Source organism: Parasteatoda tepidariorum, chromosome 4 (assembly GCF_982258835.1).
Source record: "Parasteatoda tepidariorum strain Cologne lab strain chromosome 4, Ptep-v5.0, whole genome shotgun sequence".
In the NCBI taxonomy this organism is placed as follows: domain Eukaryota; kingdom Metazoa; phylum Arthropoda; class Arachnida; order Araneae; family Theridiidae; genus Parasteatoda; species Parasteatoda tepidariorum.
This window is the reverse complement of record NC_141758.1, coordinates 122,093,689-122,112,558: the sequence shown is the minus strand read 5'-3', so window position 1 is coordinate 122,112,558 and position 18,870 is coordinate 122,093,689. Positions and strand designations below refer to the sequence as shown.

Sequence of the window (18,870 nt, the reverse complement as noted above, 5' to 3'; positions counted from 1 at the left end):
AATCAGGCCCTATCCGCACCCGGCTCGTACCGACCCTAGTGCAGACTTTAAATATATGCAGTGGTAGACTAACTGTCTTCGCTGTCAGTCTAACAGAGGAAGTTTTTCCTCTCCATGTAAGGCAAATGCTGGTTAGTTCCATCAGAAAGTCATCCACGAAGGCTAATATCTCTTAATACTTGATCAAGCAGTTCCCTTGTCTTCTGTATTGGATTTAAAATTATAAAAGAACTCTTAAAAATTTTATGTAGTCGGTTGTTGTTGTTGTAGTTCATTTACATCGCACTAGGGCTGCACAATGGGTTATTGGCGACGGTCTGGGAAACACCCCTGAGGATGATCCGAAGACATGCCATCACAATTTTGATCCTCTGCAGAGGGGATGGCACCCCCGCTTCGGTAGCCCGACGACCTGCGCGCGAAGTCGAGCACTTTACGGTAGCACAGTTTAACCAGGACAATACCGCACACCCTCGGTCCCTACGCAGACTGATCCAAGTGGTCACCCACCCGCGCACTGACCGCAGCCAGTGATACTTGATTTCGGTGATCTGTTGGGAACCGTGTCGTAACGATAAGTCCACTGCGGGACTTATGTAGTAGGAAATTATTGCATATTTTTAATTACTAAAGAAGCAATTTTTTTCCCCCAACCTTAATAAAATAAAAATCGCTTTTTTTTTCTTCTTTGTTTTCCATTTTTCTTATTTATTATTTTAATTTATTTATTATATTTATTCCTTATTTTTATTTACTCATTATTTCGCGCACATGTTTCCGGTTACTAAGGCAGAGGATCAAAATTGGGATGGCATGTCTTCGGATCATCCTCAGGGAAGTTACTCAGACTGTCGTCAATAGCCCATTGTGTAGCTCTAGTACGACGTAAATGAAGAACCTACCTACCTATTTATTTGTTATTTTTGTAATATGAGTTCTGCATACTTAAAAAAATCCGCGTGGATTTATGCGAAAACTGCGACGCATGAGTATTAGCGGCCTGCTTGACAAAGCCAACCACAGTTTTCCTGAAGCAAGATCATTAGTAACAAAGCGAGTACTGCTGAGCAGAATTAGTCTTTTTCTCCTCAGATAACTTTGTTTATTTGTGTTTAAGCCAACGAATTTTTTTTAATTATAATGGCTCTACATCTGAGATTGTTAGGTGCCTTTCATATTTTATATTCTATATTTATTATTTAAGAAGTATGACATCTTGAAATATATATTTCATACATCAGACTAAATTAAGTGTTTTGAAATTTTTATGTATTTTGTCAAAACTACCTTATCAAAGTTAGTCGTTCTTCAGTTCAGGTTTCCCTATCACTGAATTTCGATATTTTTGTAGAAATATAATGTTTATTCACTTATTGTATTATTTCAGTGAAAAGTGTAAAATGAGCAACTTTTTTGTGAATGATTTTTTTTTTCTTCGAAATAATTAACTAACCATAAGACTGTTGAATGATTTTTATGAAATAGGAAAGAAAAATAATCCGTACTTTTGTTATAAAATTAATTAAAATCTTATATCTATGCAAGAATCAATTATGTAAAGTTATTCTGATCAGATATAAGCTCAAAGTACTCAGTTGTTCCGGGTAATAAAGAGTAAAAAAAAGTTCGTTTTTACTATAGAATTTGCCAAGTTCTACTATCCAGTTCTTGTACTCCTGAAAATAATTTTAGACAGATTATCAACACACAGAGGTGGTCTATTTTAAACTGGTTTCGCTGTATATAATTACTTGCTCCAGAGAGGCTACTAAAAGATTGTCACAATCTGTGCTTTTTAAATTTCTTGTCAACAAAGCTTTGTGAACATCATCATCACAAAAAATTGTAATCAATTAAGAAATATGTTCATCACGGAAATTGTCAGTAAAAAATATTCTTGGCGATTTCTTTTTGTAAAAAGATTGACAAAAGTGTACACAATGAAATTTTTGATCAAAAGCAGTCAAATTGTGAAAATAACATTTGGAGAGGTTAGCTTATACGGAGTCAAGAATTCATATTATGTGTTAACATTTATGAAATTTATTTTGAAAACTTTCTATCTCGTGGTAAGTTTAGAATTGTGGGTTCTTATAATTAATCTTGAAATCCATAGCCTTTGAACCTACCTATCAGACTTTGAGCCATGTCACTAAAATGGCTCCCAACTTATGCGGGCAAAAAGTCTAAACTTATAAGTAAAATCGCACTCTGAACTTGTTGTCACCCTTCTCCTAGCTGTGGGGAAATTTGGGGTTACAGGACCGTGTGTAGGCCGCTTGCATTGGTCTATATAACTGTTCAGTGGTGAATTTTAACATCACAATCTTATTAAAATTATCTTTAAAGAATATTTACATTTTTCAATTCTTTCATCACCCAAATAAAATTCAAAACTCTACAACAATAATATTATCAGTGTGTAAAATTTTATGTTACCGGTAATAGTCTCAATATTCAGTCATTAAAATTATGAATGTATTATTATGAATGATCTCCATATTCGATAAACTTGCATATTATCAATAGCTGGTCACATCTGCAAAGCAGAAAATAGCATTTTTCACTACTGACCTTAGTTTTGTGGTCTTTAAAACACTTTAATTTAATGAAAGTAGAAGAAGTGGGGGAAATACCCCCCTCCACACACTTTATTCCTAGCTTGAGGCAAAAACTTTTGTATAGTCGGAGCAAAAGGAATATATATATATCCTGGTATAAATGCATGGAGGATATACCAGGAAATAAATGAATATATATCTATTACAATTTGATGTATTTTAAGTATTGCTTTTAGATATATTTTGATGATTTTATAAAGTACTGTCAAGCATGGCCACGCAACATTATTGGTCTCTATGATTTGTAATTGTGTAGGTATCTAACTTACAAACAAGTATTTTACTATGCAATTATGAACTCTACCAGCAAAACATTATTTCAAACATATGTACAGCTTATTGTCCAACATAATTCCAAATCTATCATTGCTATGCATTTGCTTTTGTCTTTCCATGTTTTATTGTTCTTCCTGTTTTTATTGTTATAAAGTTTATATTATTGTTTTATCTTTTTGTAATTTTTGTTTTTTTTGTTTTACAACTTCAATCTTAGGAGCCATTGTTGTAGAATCAAGTACTTTTGCTGTAAAAAAAATAAAAACAACTATATACCTATATATATCATTTAGAACAATAATAAAAAAAATCAATCTTTATGTTTTATATATCACCATACATTTTCCATGAATGCATTCTTTTTTCTTCCGTATACTATGCAGTATGTAAAATCGTAATATAGCCATATTGTTATTTTCCCTTTCAAATAAAATTGCTGGCCATGGCCGTTAACTGGTAGGATCCGAAAGAATAAACTACAGCTCTGTGTGCCGGTGTTAGCCTTTGCTCATGCAAGAGTCTTTAAAAGGCAAAAATACTGGATTTTTCTGTAATCAATGAAATGGTACAAATTTCGGGTTAAGGTAAGTTGATAAGCATATTTAATGTTTATCAGTTACCATTATTTGACTTTTAGAATTGTTTGATTTGATTAAAAAATTTTGTTTTAAATCTTTAAATGCATTCAAACATCTTTTTTTTAATTGCTAGAAGCCTTCTTTTGACTTTTACAATCAAAAATAATTTTGCTGGTAATTTCTTCTTTCATCTATTTTTTTGAACTGTTGGTAGTCTGTTTGATTTTATTTTACTTTGTTGAAAGAATAAGTATTTTTTAATAGAAGAAGTGTGTGTTAGATTTTCTTATTAATTTTGTATTTTCTTTTTCAGCATTGCCTATGAAGTGGAGAACAGCTTTCCACCCAAGAATCCTTGAAAAAAATTTATGTACAAACACTACTTCAGCTGAGGTAATTTCAATTGTTATAACTTCTTTGTTTGTGATAGGATTATTCATGTTTTCTTCAATTTTTATTTATATTCATTTGTAGGATTTCGTCGAAAATGTTGTAAAGAAGAAGTTAACAGATGCATTGAAGGTAAAACTATGGCATATAAAAATAATAATTTTTCTCTTAATTGAATTGCTACAGATGCATTGTAAGTAGTAAAAAAAGTAAGATAGCAGTAATTTTAGTTGTAATAGGTCTATACTATTATATGTATATACTATTATACGTGACTTTTAATTAAAAAAGGTCCCTTTGTAATTTATGTTTGAAGGATAAGTTCTATAGGATACTATTTTTTCATGTTGTTGTCAAATCAAATATTGGTTTGTATAACTTTTATTAGATAAGTTAAGAATTTTAATATTGCAGTGTATTGTTAAAAAAAAACTGATATTTAAAATTTATCTCAATATTTTTCTTATTTAACTAATGTTATCTGTTTTTACATTGGAATACTTTTGTTCCCCCCTTCGGGGAAAAAAAAAAAGAAATATGAATCTTGCTATTTAATACTTAATAATTATTATTTTGTACAATGTTCATGATATTACTTTTTTTATAGAAATTAGTCAAGATTTTATCATATTTTATGATTATATTTATCAGTAATGTTTGCAATATTTTTGTACTCGACTTACATTGTTATCAATGATTGCATAATTTGATACACCCAGGTGGAATATTGCAGCATGTAAAAACCAGAATTTGGCATTGTTCTTACATGTTAAGAAACTTGGTTCCCTGGCCTCCATAATTGATAAGTAACTTCTAGATCAGGGGTTTCCAACTTACATGAGGCCAGGGGCCACAATTAAAAACACAAATCAAATGGCGGGCCGCAACTTTATCAAAATTTTATGTAGGACTCTTTTATGTTTGAAGGAACATTAAATATTACTGTCAGATTTTTACCAAGTTGTACAAAGCAAAAGTATTGAATTACAAATTAAAATACGAAGTAGATTTTTAAAAATATTTAATTGTGTATTAAAAAATTCAGGCTCCAATAACTTTAATGTGCACCTATGTATTAAACAATTAATGTGCAACAGATATCTAATTGTTAAGATATAAAACTTTAAAAAGGTTGGTATTACAACTTACATAGTACCACACTAAATGTTCAATGAGAAAATTGAGGTTTGTTTGCTGCTACCACCAGAGAATAGATATTTACATTTTAAATTTAAAATTTACAAATGTGTGTGTAAATATTTTCGTCCAAAATGAGTGGTTTGAAAAAGTTAAAATGGAGAATTTCTTCGAGAAAATTTCTGATACACACGTGCTAAATTATATTCACAAAATACAAAAAAATGAAATAAAGGAGAGCAACATGGACGATTATTTTTGTATTTGAATAAATATTTTCCTATATGCAAAACCAGAGAAATAAGTTTTTTTTGCACCGTTGGTATGTTAAATTTCACAGAAATAAAGAAATTAGGTTTTTATTAATGAGAAAAGTATTTTAAACCCATATAGATTTTTTACGAAAATTGTCCGCAAAGAAATGACAACTAATATAATTTAGTTCGCAGGCCACAAAGAAAAAAGCTTCGCTGGAAACCACTGTTCTAGAGTATGCAGACCCCAATGTGTAAACTTTTTTGACTCTAAGCATATTTTATTTCTATTTATTTTTTCTCGAAAAACTCGGTTTGAAAGCATGTATTAAGGTGCATACCATTTTAAAAAAGTGCTTATTTTCGATTTTCATTTTTTAAAAGCCCTTAAAAGTACTTTTTTCTTTGGGTGTTTTTAAAAAGTGCTTGATTTTTCCTTTTCAAAAATTAGAATTTTTTTTTTACCATGCTATGCTATGCTATTTTTACCATATTATGCAAAACCATGCTTTTCACATTGTTCTATTTAGCGTTTTCACAATTCATTCAACAATCTATTTCAGCTTGCCATCGGTCTATAGCGTATGAAAGCGCTAATCATTTTACATGTTTGATGAAGTTAGGTTCACTGAGTTGGGTTCAGTGAGATTATTGCTTTCTCATGTGCAACTCTGCTGCATTTTGCAAGATATTTTAGATTTCAAGTTTCATTTTCCCCCCCCTGATATCAAAATGAAAAATCTCTCGATCTATTTTATAACAGCTAATATAATCAGGAAAAGAGTTCTTTGTCAGAAACTAGTCATTTTATCATGGTCATGTAAAGTCTTTATAAATTATTTTCCATTTTGTTAATGTATATAGTGCTCAAAAATATTTTTCATGTGCTTAAAAAGCACTTAAAAGGAGTTTATTTTTTGTTAAACGATTTGGCTACGCACCCTAATATATGTTTAGAATACATTTCCCCTAAATGTTTTATTGATTAATTAGTTATGAAAATCATTGGGTTTTATATTTAATTAAAGATTTAATTAAACTTTGCTAATTATTGTTTTGTACAGGGGTGCCGCAAACTTACATTTTTCGGAGGGAGGAAATTCCCATTAGGCCGAATGAAATTCTTAATTTGACCAAATTATAAATAAGCAATCTTTCTCATTTTTCATTATTTAATAAATTTGTTTTAAAATTTTCTTGTTCATGATAATTACCTAATTAAATGTATATTTATATGTCATTACAATTTATCATTTTTTTAAACATAGAGCAACTTTCATCTATAGTATCAACCAATCTGTAATTACCTAGTGACTGTTACACTTTTAGAATTTGTCTTTTTTGAAAAAGAAATGTTCTAGGTTTTTTTTTAAATGAGCTATTTGATTTCTTGTCTCTCAATTTCTGATTGATTCTGAATTGGCTCGTTTGCATTCAAAAATAGGAACCCCATGACAAATCATTGAAAAAATGGGCTTTTCTAAGTCGAGGAGTTTATTTAATTTATTGAGGAAAATATTAAGAATTGTGCAATTGATACTTTTGCATATTTTTATCATTGCTAAAAAGGATTAATAACGATGTGTGTTGTTGTTATCGACAATGACAACCTTCATCTATGAGAAGGAATCACGACAAAAAATCAAGTTAACATGTTTTTATATACTAGTGAATTGGAATTATATATTTGTAGTGGTAGATACACTACAGTACTCCCCTGCCAGAATTTTATCTGTGAAAAAATTCGATGAATGGATACCACTAGTTGATTCATTGCTGTTTTAGGAGAAACTGGGAGAGCTGTATTAAGAGCACCATACTTTTCAGTACTTTTACATGCTGAGAGCTGTATTGAGTTCACGACCGTGTTGCCATTAGCAATCGAGTGTATACAGGCCGATGTTGCGTGTGATCAAGACTGAGTAGCAACAGCGCTAGGAGGTGGATAATGTCACAAGTAGCCAATCAACTGTTCAATGGGGATCATCTGTCAAAGTAGGCATGTACAAAATGAAATGGGACTTTCTGTCAGGGTTCACATCACATCCGGGTCACCCATGCAGGGCTAGTAGTTGTCGACCTTCATCTATGAAAAGGTACCCCACCATTGAACTGAGTTAACATGTCTTAACATGTTACTAGAGAATTGTATTTTTGTAGTGGTAGACGCACACTGCAATATAATCTCAACTCATTTAATCGTGCTTTCTAAAATTAAAGAGAGAGAAAAGGAAATTTCGTGAATATGCTGAATGACCAAGCTAAACTTACCGAATGGTGAAAATCTTTGGGAGTTTGCCGCGACCTCCCATCTTGGCACCCCTGATTTTGTGTAAAATAATGTTTGCCTTTGCTCATGTGGACCAAAAATTCTCTGAATCAAACCAAAGAATCATTAAATTAAAATAGGGTTTTTTTTAACTTGCATTATGAAAAACAGTTTTTGATTCAATTTACTTTACTCAACATTATTCAAAATAGGTTTCTAATCCAATGTCATTTTCTATTGCATTTCAAAGGAAGCATTTTTAATTTTTTCAAAAAAGAGGTTTTTTAATTCGTAGTAATTTACTCATTCTATTTTATTTCTTTTAATATTATTTCCAATCGAGAAGAAATGTTATAACCTTGTTTGTAATATTAAATAATGACTTATTGAGTTAAATAAAGTATGTTTATTAGGTTTTAGAGAGGCCGACTCTTTAGAAATCAAGATTCATATGTATGTATTAGATGCATTTATATATTTCATGCATCTAAAAAATGAATCCTTCATACTTAATTACTAGCAGTATGGATAATTCCTAGAGAGTGTCTGACCATCACACTCAAAGTGTTGCAAAAGTCTGTCTCAGAAGCAGAAAAGGATCTGTAAGATAACACCTTATAACAGGAAAGCAATCAAAGACTGGGATGTTTTACCTCATACATCTTACTTATCAGAAATTGCTTCATTGAACTCATTTCCATTAGCAACAGTTCTAGCGATGCCTTTTAAACTACCTACATTTGTGGTTGACTTGAAAAAAAAAATTATATTATATGGGAACATAAATTTGGAGCTAAATATTGGTTTTGGAGGAAAAGTATTGTGAATTTTTTTATTTTTATTGCATATCCGATATTTGTCTTCCAAAGTGATGTTTGTTTTTTCTTTTTAGCCTGAATACATTGAGGTTATAAATGAAAGTGCAAGACATAATGTACCTAGAGGTGAGTTAATATATGAATTTGTTATCTTCAGAATATTTTTGGAATTCATTTTATTTGTATTTTTTAATATAGTTTATTGGAATAATTTTTATATCAGTTAATGTAGCAATGTTCCAGAAATTGGTTATGGAGAATTTTGCTGAATATATAAAATGTTATAGTTATACCCTGTTTTTCTTTAATTTTTCTTTCTCTCCTTTAAAAACCCTAAAAGGGCGTTTTTATTTTTAAAAAAAACTCTTAACCTGGAACCGTCTAAGTCAAAGAAAGGATGATCATAGAACATTGAAACTTGGGGCAATTATGAATCTGGAAAAATCAGTAAATTTAATTAAAATACTTAAAAAGTCTGAAAAAATGAATTAATTTGTGTGTTAAATACCACAATGTCCCATTCTTTTTTCTTTTTTTTTTCAAAAAAAAATATGTGGCATTAGAATTATTATTTAATAAAATATTATATTCAATTTTAATAGCAAGGATTAGTGATTTGAAATGTATTTTACGCACTAGCAATAGCTAAAAAAAATTTTTAAGTTTTTGCAAACATCGGGGAAATTTGACAAAATCAGTCTGGAAAATTCAGGCAATATTTTGTGAGAGTTTGTGGTCACCTTGATGCAAAAGAAAATACATTTAATCTAGTTTACGTGACCTACCCTCTTAACACATAAATAACACTTTAAAACATAAAAAATTAAGACCGATATTTTTTATTAAATTATTATTTTTTATTAAATTAAGACCGAAAATTTAAGCCAATTTTTTTTTTTAACTGATTCCACATTGCACCCTATTTTACAAAATAAACTTCCAAACAAGTGTTGAGCTTATAATCACAGTAGGAGATCTATATAATGCAATTCTATAAACCACATAACCTTGAACCACTTTTATCGTACTTTCTTTAAAGTAAACAAAAATTTATAAATTTGTTAGATTTTATTTTAATATTCTCGATTTTTATTTTAATGCTCTAATTTCAATTTTTTTCTTTAAATGATAAATACTAAAATTCATCTTTTTGTATTTTTAGGCGGCTTCGAATATTAAGAAATTATTTTAAAATATTTATTTTATAAAAGCTATTCAGTGATGCAAACTTCTGCCCCACTCCCCTGGAGGCAGGTTTGGTGAAACTTTGAAATCTTAAATATGAATCTCAATTTTTCTTAAATGTGAAACCCAATTTTTTAGATTCTCTAGAAAAAAGTAACTCAATTCTACTCAAAGTTTTTTGCATTTTGCTTAACTGAGGAGATGTAAATTTAAATGGAGTACAAGTTGTTTAACCCACTGACGGTTCTGCACGTAAAAAGTCGCATTTTAACCTGCAGTCTTCTCTGCATAGCAAAACCGGTTTTCCCATGTTAACTGATAGGGGAACTGTGTGTAGGGGAGAAACATTCTCCCAATTTTGCCCATTTCCTTAACCGCCAGTGGGTTAAAATGGTGTATTTCAAAACCCATCAGATTAAGAATATAAATATAGACTTGTTTAAAATGTTTTTAAGGATTTTTTTTTTAAAAATTTCAAAAAAAATACTGAAAATATTTTTTTCTCCATTATTTTAAACAAGTTGTACCCTATTTTAATTATCTCTGAGACAAAATGCATAGGTTTCTTTTCTCTTGAGAATTTGCAATATAAAAGGGGATTCATATTTAAGATTTCAAACCAGATATCTCTGAGGGGTTGGGATGGAAGATTGAGGTTGGTATTGTTTTCGACACTGTCAACCTTCTTCTCTGAAACTCCACCATAGAATTGAGTTAACATGTCTTAATAACTAGTGAAATGGAATTCTATTTTTGTAGTAGTACAGTACTCCCCCACCAGATCTGTGATAGAATTCGATGAACAATTACCACTTGTCGATTCATTTTCTGTTTTGCGAGAAGCCGGGACTGCTGTATTAAGAGCACACTTTTTGAGTGCTGATCCTGAGAGCTGTATTAAGTTCACGGTTCCTCTTATGTTGCCTTTAGCAGTAGAGTGTATACGTTGTGTGTGATCGAGTAGCGCGAGAAGGTGGATAATGTCAACTATTCAATATGGACCATCCATTGAAGTAGGCAGCGAAGGTGGGAAGAATAGATGTCAACCTTCATCTATGAAAAGGTACCCCACCATAGAATCGAGTTAACATGTCTTCATATATACAAGTGAATTGGAATTATATTTTTGTAGTGTTGGATGCACTACAGTATCATTGGATAGCTTTTAAAAAATATTAAATTCATCTATTTCCACTTTTTTTTTTTATTTAAAATATATTTCTCCAGATATTTGGCAAATTCCAATTATTTATTATATTTTTACACCCTTTCTATTGACATGTTCAGTAGGCAAGTATCTGAAACAATCTATGTCACACAAAACATAAAGTATTCATGTTTTAAAGTTTGCATTATAAAGCTATCCTACTGTACTAAGAATGGTAAGGAAATTTTTTAAGTGTTTTTTATTTTTATCATTTGAATTATGTCTCACATGCTGCATAGATCTTTTAATAGCTTTAATATAACTTTTTTTTTATTTTTAGGATCAGCTTCTCATATTCGGGTAACAATTGTTTCAGAAATGTTCAAGGGAAAGAGATTGGTTCAGGTAAAAGTTTAAAATTTGTTTCCTAGTTTACTTAAATATTTTTGTTAATTATTATCACATTGCTGCTAACTAAGGAATATTTTGTTTGTTTTAAGAATTAGTTTTTTCAATTTTTGCATTATTTTCATTTTTTAAAACTTTAAAAAAATATCGCATGAAGTTTTTCCTATTTTTTTTCTTCACCAGATGAAAATATTATATATAATGAAATAGAAAATAATTTTGAACCAGATGAAATAATTTTATTTATTTATTTATTTTCAAATTCAAATGTCCTTATCAATGCTTGTTAACTTTATGAAACTATTAGCACTTAAAGTTTAAAAAGATTAAAGTTTGAAACTAACAAGTATCATTAATATTAAAAGAAAAAAAAAGAATATTGTTTTGTATGAAAGTTGCTATATAATACCTTTTTTATGAAGTACTGTTAAAACTATTTTTTAAAAGAAAAACTTCTAAATGTGCAACCAAATGATCAAAAATCAGTCTTAATGTTTTTAAAATTTGCAAAGTTGTCATTTAGATGTAGACAGGGTATCTGCTGCACACCTGGAAAGTCATGAATTTTGAACAAAGTTTGTCATAAAATGTCTTGATTTTGACTATTGTTTTAAAGAAAGTCATGGATTTAGGTTGCCAAAAAATCTAATGTTTAATCCAATTTCATGGTGTTCCAAATATCTGAATTTCTAACAAAATCCCCACTCACAGTCATATTTTATTAAAGTATAAAATGTTTTTTTTCTTTCCTGTTCTTTAAAAATTATGATGTCCTTTCAAAAAATGAAAGAAAAAACATCATTTCTAGAGCAAATTATCTTTCAAACTTCTGCGATTTCAGAATTTTTATTATTATTATTTTTTTTTATCAGTTTAAAATTCTAGCGAAAGCAAGCCAGTCATTGGCAATTTTTTTTTATTAAATGAAAACAGAAAAATCAGGAGTTTTTCTTTCCTTTCTGATGAACAAGAAAAGTATCTTTTAGAATATAATTCTGCAAAAAGAAAAAAAATGTTTTGCTTTTTTTTCCAGCTATTTTATTGCTTCAACTCTTTCTTTCCTCTGTTTTTTAAATTTAATATCTATAAATATGTAGATGCAGAGTATAACAGTTTTGGTTATACCTATCATTTCAATGAATGTTGCTGTAATGCTTTTTTAAATTTATTGTTGTGTTTTTGTCAGAGAAAATAGTAACCTCCTTAAGTCATGAAATATTCTTGGAATCAGGCACGAAAAGTAATGGATTTGAAAATCTAAAATATAACAGATACCCTGTGTAGAGTACGGGTCAGAAATTTTTTTTTCCAAAGAAGTATGAAAAATTTGCTTGACTCCAAGTCCTATTTATTCAATTTAGTAAAATGTTGTTCAAAAGTTAACAAAGAAAAGAATAAAAAAGACATTATTAAAAAAAGGCTGTTTTATATTGATATATAGTTTCTTTTCATGATATCTTCTTAGAATGGTTTTCCCCAATTTCAATATTTTGTACTTATATATTTTTTTAAATTTATTTTTTCAACTGTTAAATTTTAATATTAAATTTAATTTTAAATTAAGTGCTGTTTACCTAAATGGTACATTTAAAAAATATCTATATAATTTGAAATTAACAATTACTTAACACTATTAATACTTTTCTGAGAAACAGTCCAGATTTGGAATCACTGTGGTGACTAACGAATTGGTTGATAATGTAATCTTTGTTGAGCTATAGAATTGCATTCTTATTTCCTTAATAATATTATCAAAATTATAATTTTTCGTGATTAATAAGTTATTATATTGCAATTGATGAAAAAAAAAGTATGTATATTAATTCTGTTAAAGCTCATTATAACACAACATAACATGATATAATTCTAACTTTATAAAAGTAATGCAATGTGAAAGTAATAAAAAACAAAATTTGAAAATACTTAAAGTGGCAGATAAACAAATTAAATAACCTAACCAATCCATATTAAATGCAGGGGTAAGAAATGAAAGAAATTTAGTCCACTCACTAAAAGGTATAATTATTCCGTGCACATTTTCACTGGTCTGTGCCTATGTATTTATTAAACTCTATTTTTCCTCTAAGAAAATTAATAAAGCAATTTAATGGTAGTAACAACTACTTTACATTGGTAATCATTGTAATTTAATTAAATTCGCTTATTTTTTTTATAAAAATTTTATATTTTATAAACATTTTATATATTTTATTAAATTATTTTTTTTAAATGATCTGTACACAATAAAGATATGTAAATAGACCAATTAAAATGTGTATGGACCTTTTTGTTACTGGTTCCTTAGACCAGTGGCTAAGTATTCTTCATTTTTAACCTTTGTTTATTTCTAACTTTGTGGTTGTCTGTTAGTTTTTAATGTTGTTAGATTTTTTTTTCCAGAGACATCGCTTAGTTAATGATGTGCTTCAGACTGAATTAAAAGGACCCATTCATGCTTTATCCATAGATGTAAGTTATACCTAAATTTATTTCATGCATTGAAAATTATGTTATTTTAGTTGTTGAAATATAATCATTAAATAAATATATGTATATACATATTTTTGCTATATTGTTATTTATAGTCTTGGTAAAGAATTTATTCATTTTGTTCTTATACAACTGATTTGTATTGTTTTAAAAAAATATTTATAAAGTGTGAAAAGATATAGTTTTGTTTGTATAGAGTTTTTTCCAACTTTTAAAACAGGTAATTAATAGTTAAATTGTTTTGTTTTTTTTGTTTTTTTTTTAATTAAAATTGTTTTCCAATATTTTTCTTTAATAAGAAAGAAATAATTGGTTCTTTTTTTTTCATAAAAAAATGAATTTTCGTTTGTCGTTTAGCTCTTTGCTTCATATATTGAAAATATATTATTTTAATTGTAAAAATAGAATTATTAAAAAATTATAAAATAATATTTTTATTATATTGGTATTGATATCATTATTCATATTCTTATTATACAATTTATTTATATTATTATTTAAAAATTAATTATGTATTCTGGAAAAAAAATGTTTTTCTCTGTATAGTTTTTTTCTAATTTTAAGAACAAACAAAAAATAGTTCTATTATTTTTTTAATTAAAATTTTTATCAGCAGTTTTTTTAAAGGAGAAAGAAAACCTTTTTTTTTTGTAAGAAACTAATAAATTTTTCATGAGTGTTTTAACTCTTTTTTATTGTACTGAAAATTTAATTGTAGAAATTTAAATAGTAAAAAAATATAAAAACAATATTGTTATTATATTAAAGTCATTATTTATATTTTTATTATGCAATTTATTTATATTCTTATTAAAAATAATTATAAATTGGGAAAAAATATAGTTTTGTCGATTTCAACTTTTTAAAATAGAAACTAAAAAAGCTGTCTATTGTTTTTTAATTAAGATTATTATCAATAGCTTTTTTTAAATTAGAAAGAAAGAACTGATGCTTTTTTTGTAAAAAAAAAAAAAAAAAAAAAAAAAATTCATTTATCTCTTAGCTCTTTTTTAATGTATTGAAAATTGGAATTTCAATTGTAGAAACATAATTATTAAAAAATTATACAGTTATTTTTTTTATGATATTATTTTTCGTATTGTTTTTAAAAAATTAATTATAAATTGTGAAAAATATAGTTTGTTCATATAGGGTTTTTTTCCAACTTTTAAAGCAAATTAAAAATAGTTCTCCAATATTTTAATTAAAACAAATTTTTAAAAATTTTTTTTAAGGAGAAAGAAAGATCTCATCCTCATACCTTTTTTTTTCCCCTCAAAAAACTAATTATATTTTCATTTGTCTTTTTGCTCTTTTTTAATGTATTGAAAATTAGATAATATTAATATATAATATAATATTAGTATATAATTGAAACACAATAAAACAATGTTTTTACTATGTTGTTATTTATATCATTATTTATATTTTTACTATACAATTAAAGAAATAATTATAAATTGTGAAAAAATATTACTTTGGCTGGTTACTTTGGTAGGTTTTTCTCAACTTTTTAAAAAAAAAAAAAAAAATTTTTAAATTTTTCTATTTTTTTTAAATTACAGTTATTTTCCAACAGTTTTCTTAGAGGCAAAAGAAAGAACTAATACTTTTTTTTCTTTGCAAAAAAAAGGAGTTAATTTTCCATTTATTTTTTAGCTCTTTTTTAATGTCCTAAAATTAAATTGTTTTAATTGTAGAAATATAATTATAAAAAAAAGTATGAAAACAACTATTTATTTATATTGTTATTAAAAAAAATTATAAATTGTGAAAAAATATAGTTTTGCTTTTTTTGTTTATGGTTTTTCCCAGCTTTTAAAAAAAATTGCCTATTCTTTTTAATTAAAATTACTTTTCAACAGTTTTTTTTAAAGAGAGAGAAAGAAGTGATATTAATTAACTTGTACTAATTAATTTATGTAACACTCTAGTTCTATTACTATTACCATGCTAAATTGCTATAGATTTCTTCTCAAAATTTTAGAATTCGGTTTCAGCAAACATTTTTTCTGTGTTAAAATTAACTTTTCAATATTTACTGTCAATATAACATTTTTTTTTAGATTTATATTCCTAGAGATATTCTATTTAATTATCTTATAATTTTAATTAAAAGTTTATAATGCATTTCACTTACTTATTAAATTTGTTTAAGATAATTATTGATTTTTAATATTTTTGTTACAATTTTCTTGGCATTTTATCTTATCAAAATTTGTTACATTAATACTGATTGTATGTGTGACTTTGATTTTGCCAACACTTTTTTTTAGGTGTTTTTTAAGTGGAAGCAAAATTTATATATTGTTTAGATAAAAAATGTATACATTTATTTTTTTAATGTTTTTACTGTAAAAAACTTAAATTTCTACTAAAAACTTAAATTTTTTAAAAATGTAAGATAATTTTATTGTGTTGTCTTAAATATATGACTTTAATGACATAATAAGTGAGCCCTCATATAACGTCTCTAAAATAAATAAATAAAATATCCTGGAAACATATATTTTTTAACAGAATGTCATTCTCACAAGTGATCATTTTGTAATTAAATATGGAGTAAAACATTCTAAATATTGATTTCGTCAGGGGTGAGTCAAAAAACCTAAAAATTTCTTGAGTAAAATCATTAATGACATATTTCAAAAAATTAATGTCTTCATAAATTAAAATCATTGATATTTTCAAAATATGAAATTCTAAATAAATTATATGCAACATAATTTAAATGAATAATTATGTATAGGTTTACTTTTATCTCTAATTCACATTTATTATTCTACCAGAAAAAATATATACAAATGAAAGAGATGCTAAATATAAATTCTAGTATTTTTAAATAAAATATAAAAGAATTTTTAAACATAAATGTAATCGATGATTTTTTGAAACTTCTGGAGCTTGGATTTTCGGAAACTTCCGGATCGCAATTAGCGAAAAATCTGGAAATCCTGATTTTTTTCCGGGACACAGTTATCTCTGGTTCATGCCTAAACATTATAATCCAATCGCGAGTTAACTCAACATTGCAAGTTCAATGAAGAGGTAACTCGTCAAAAACATTTGGTCTTTAAAAGACGTTGATCGAGATCGTGTTAACACTTTCTATTTAAAGATGTACAATTTTAACTAACAGTGGTTGCCCTTAAAACTGTAAAGAATAGTTTGATAGAGATTATATAATTGCCATATGTTGAGTCTATGCAAATAATTATCTATTTGGAAACAGTGGAATTAGTATCATCTGCATGTTAATGCTTTAATTAATTTTATTAATATGCCTCTTATTATACACCCTCCCTTGAAATGAAATACCTTAAAAATTTCTGATTTATTTGAATTTCAGAATACTTAAGAGTTCCACGAAGAAAAAAACTTCTGAAAGGAAAAAAAAAAGGAGGAATTTTTTTAATGGAATTTGATCGAATGGATTTTTTTTATCAATGTTATTAATTCTTATATTATATAGGTTTGAGTGATAAAATATTTCTATATTAAAAAAGAGCCTCTGTTTTGGGTGTTGGACTTATATTTTGTTGTGTGTATATTATTACACACGCGTGGTTCTTCTAATCTGTAATTTAGGGCAAGAGTAACCAATGACTGTATTTCAACACTAATGTTCTTGCTACTGTTCTACCTTTATTTGTGTCAAAAATATATTGTCAAATCGCTAAGTCAATTACTTTAAGAAAGACATAATTTAGAAAATGCACCAAAAACAGAAATTGAAAAATACTCTTTCCTCAAAATATTTTTGAGTAAGTTGGCACAATTTCTTAATAAGCTGGCACATTCACTGTGTTATTTACAATTATATTTTATGAGTTTGAAATCAAATTTTAAATAATGCTGTTTTGATTTTTTTTTTTGAAAACTTTTATAGGCTATATCACCCACAGAAATAAAGGGCAAGGTAGAAACAAAGGAATCACCCCCTTGCAAAGGAGGAGCTGGACTTTAATTATTACTTTTTTAGGTTGTTTTTTAAATTTAAAATAGATCTTTGTAAATATAATACAAATAAATCCAATTGATTTTCTTGAATGTTACCATGCTTTATAATTTTTCATGTTTTTGCAATTCATTATGTTTTCTAAAAAAGTATTTAAAAACTTAACAAGTATTAACGTGTAACCTTGTGTTATTCTATAAATATTAAATTTTAGTTCAATACTCTGATATTAAAAATTATGTTTTTATTTCCTATACTTAGGCAAACCTAACTGTAAGCATTGTTGTTTTTTTTCTTATGCATTAAATATACAATTAAGATTTGCAAACTCTGTAACAGTTTCATATAATAATTTTTGTTCTTACACAGATGTTGCAGATTTTCATTATTGCAGCAGTGATTATCAGACATTCTTGAGTAAAACTTTTCATTCTCATAGTTTAAAACTTAAACATAGGCTATTTTTTCCCTACTCTGCACATTTTTTATAACAACAATTCTATTGGCTATTTTCTTACTAAACAAACTTTGTATTACAATAAATATAGAAAATGGTGATTTTTTATTCAAATTCAAAATGCTACTTTTCCCCATACTCTATTACCATTTTTCTAGTGTTTTTAATAAATTCACTTCTGTAGTTATGTTAGGTATTATTTTGTAGGATGAAGAATTATGACCTGTAGCAGAATTTTTTCGGGCTTTCTGCGACAAACTTCCCTAACACTAATATATTTTGCTTTAAGATACTTTTAATTCTAACAATTACTCATTTAAAGTAACAGAAACGTTGTGTTTGCAGAAGAAAGTATAGCATAAAAATGTATGAAAAATTTCAATTGTAAAAGTAATATTTTTCTAATTCTAATATTAAAGGCGATATTCTCGCATTTTGTAGGCAGAATTATTACCTCTTTCTAATTTTGTAAATCATTACGCAAATTAAAATTCGTAAATAAATTAAATGATAATAAATTAAAATTTATAAAATCCGTTCAGTTACTCCCAAGATATAGATCATGAATCACAAAAAAGAGATACTGATATAATAGGATGGTGTTCTTTAAAGAAAAAAAATGAAAGAAAAGAACATCATTTCTAGAGCGAACTATCATTTAAACTTTCGTGATTTATGACTTTTTTATTTTATATTGTTAATTTAAAATTCTAGCTGAAGCTAGTCATTACCAATTTTTATTTTTTTTTTAAATCTTATTTCTTTCCTCTCTAATGCTCAAGAAAAACATCTTTGAAAAGAAATTCTACAGAAAAAATTATTTTTCGAAAATTTATGCAGGAAGGATCCTTTCTCTGTAACGATCTGCGGCAATGTCGCTGC

At 27.2% G+C, this 18,870-nt stretch overlaps 1 protein-coding gene across 2 annotated transcripts; it reads left to right on the top strand.

Moving 5' to 3' along the window:
• Positions 1–1,010: 1,010 nt before the first annotated feature.
• LOC107445197 (uncharacterized) lies at positions 1,011–17,628 on the top strand. 2 transcript variants are annotated; one of them, XM_016059541.4, is made up of 7 exons: positions 1,011–1,165; positions 3,789–3,868; positions 3,950–3,997; positions 8,418–8,469; positions 11,016–11,080; positions 13,484–13,552; positions 17,463–17,628. In XM_016059541.4, the coding sequence occupies exons 1-7, from the start codon at positions 1,141–1,143 to the stop codon at positions 17,538–17,540; spliced, it is 417 nt and encodes a 138-aa protein (XP_015915027.1). In that variant the 5' UTR covers positions 1,011–1,140; the 3' UTR covers positions 17,541–17,628. The 2 variants fall into 2 exon arrangements, with proteins under 2 accessions (XP_015915027.1, XP_042906817.1); XM_043050883.3 differs by having other exon boundaries at positions 1,102–2,069.
• The last annotated feature ends 1,242 nt before the right edge of the window (positions 17,629–18,870 follow it).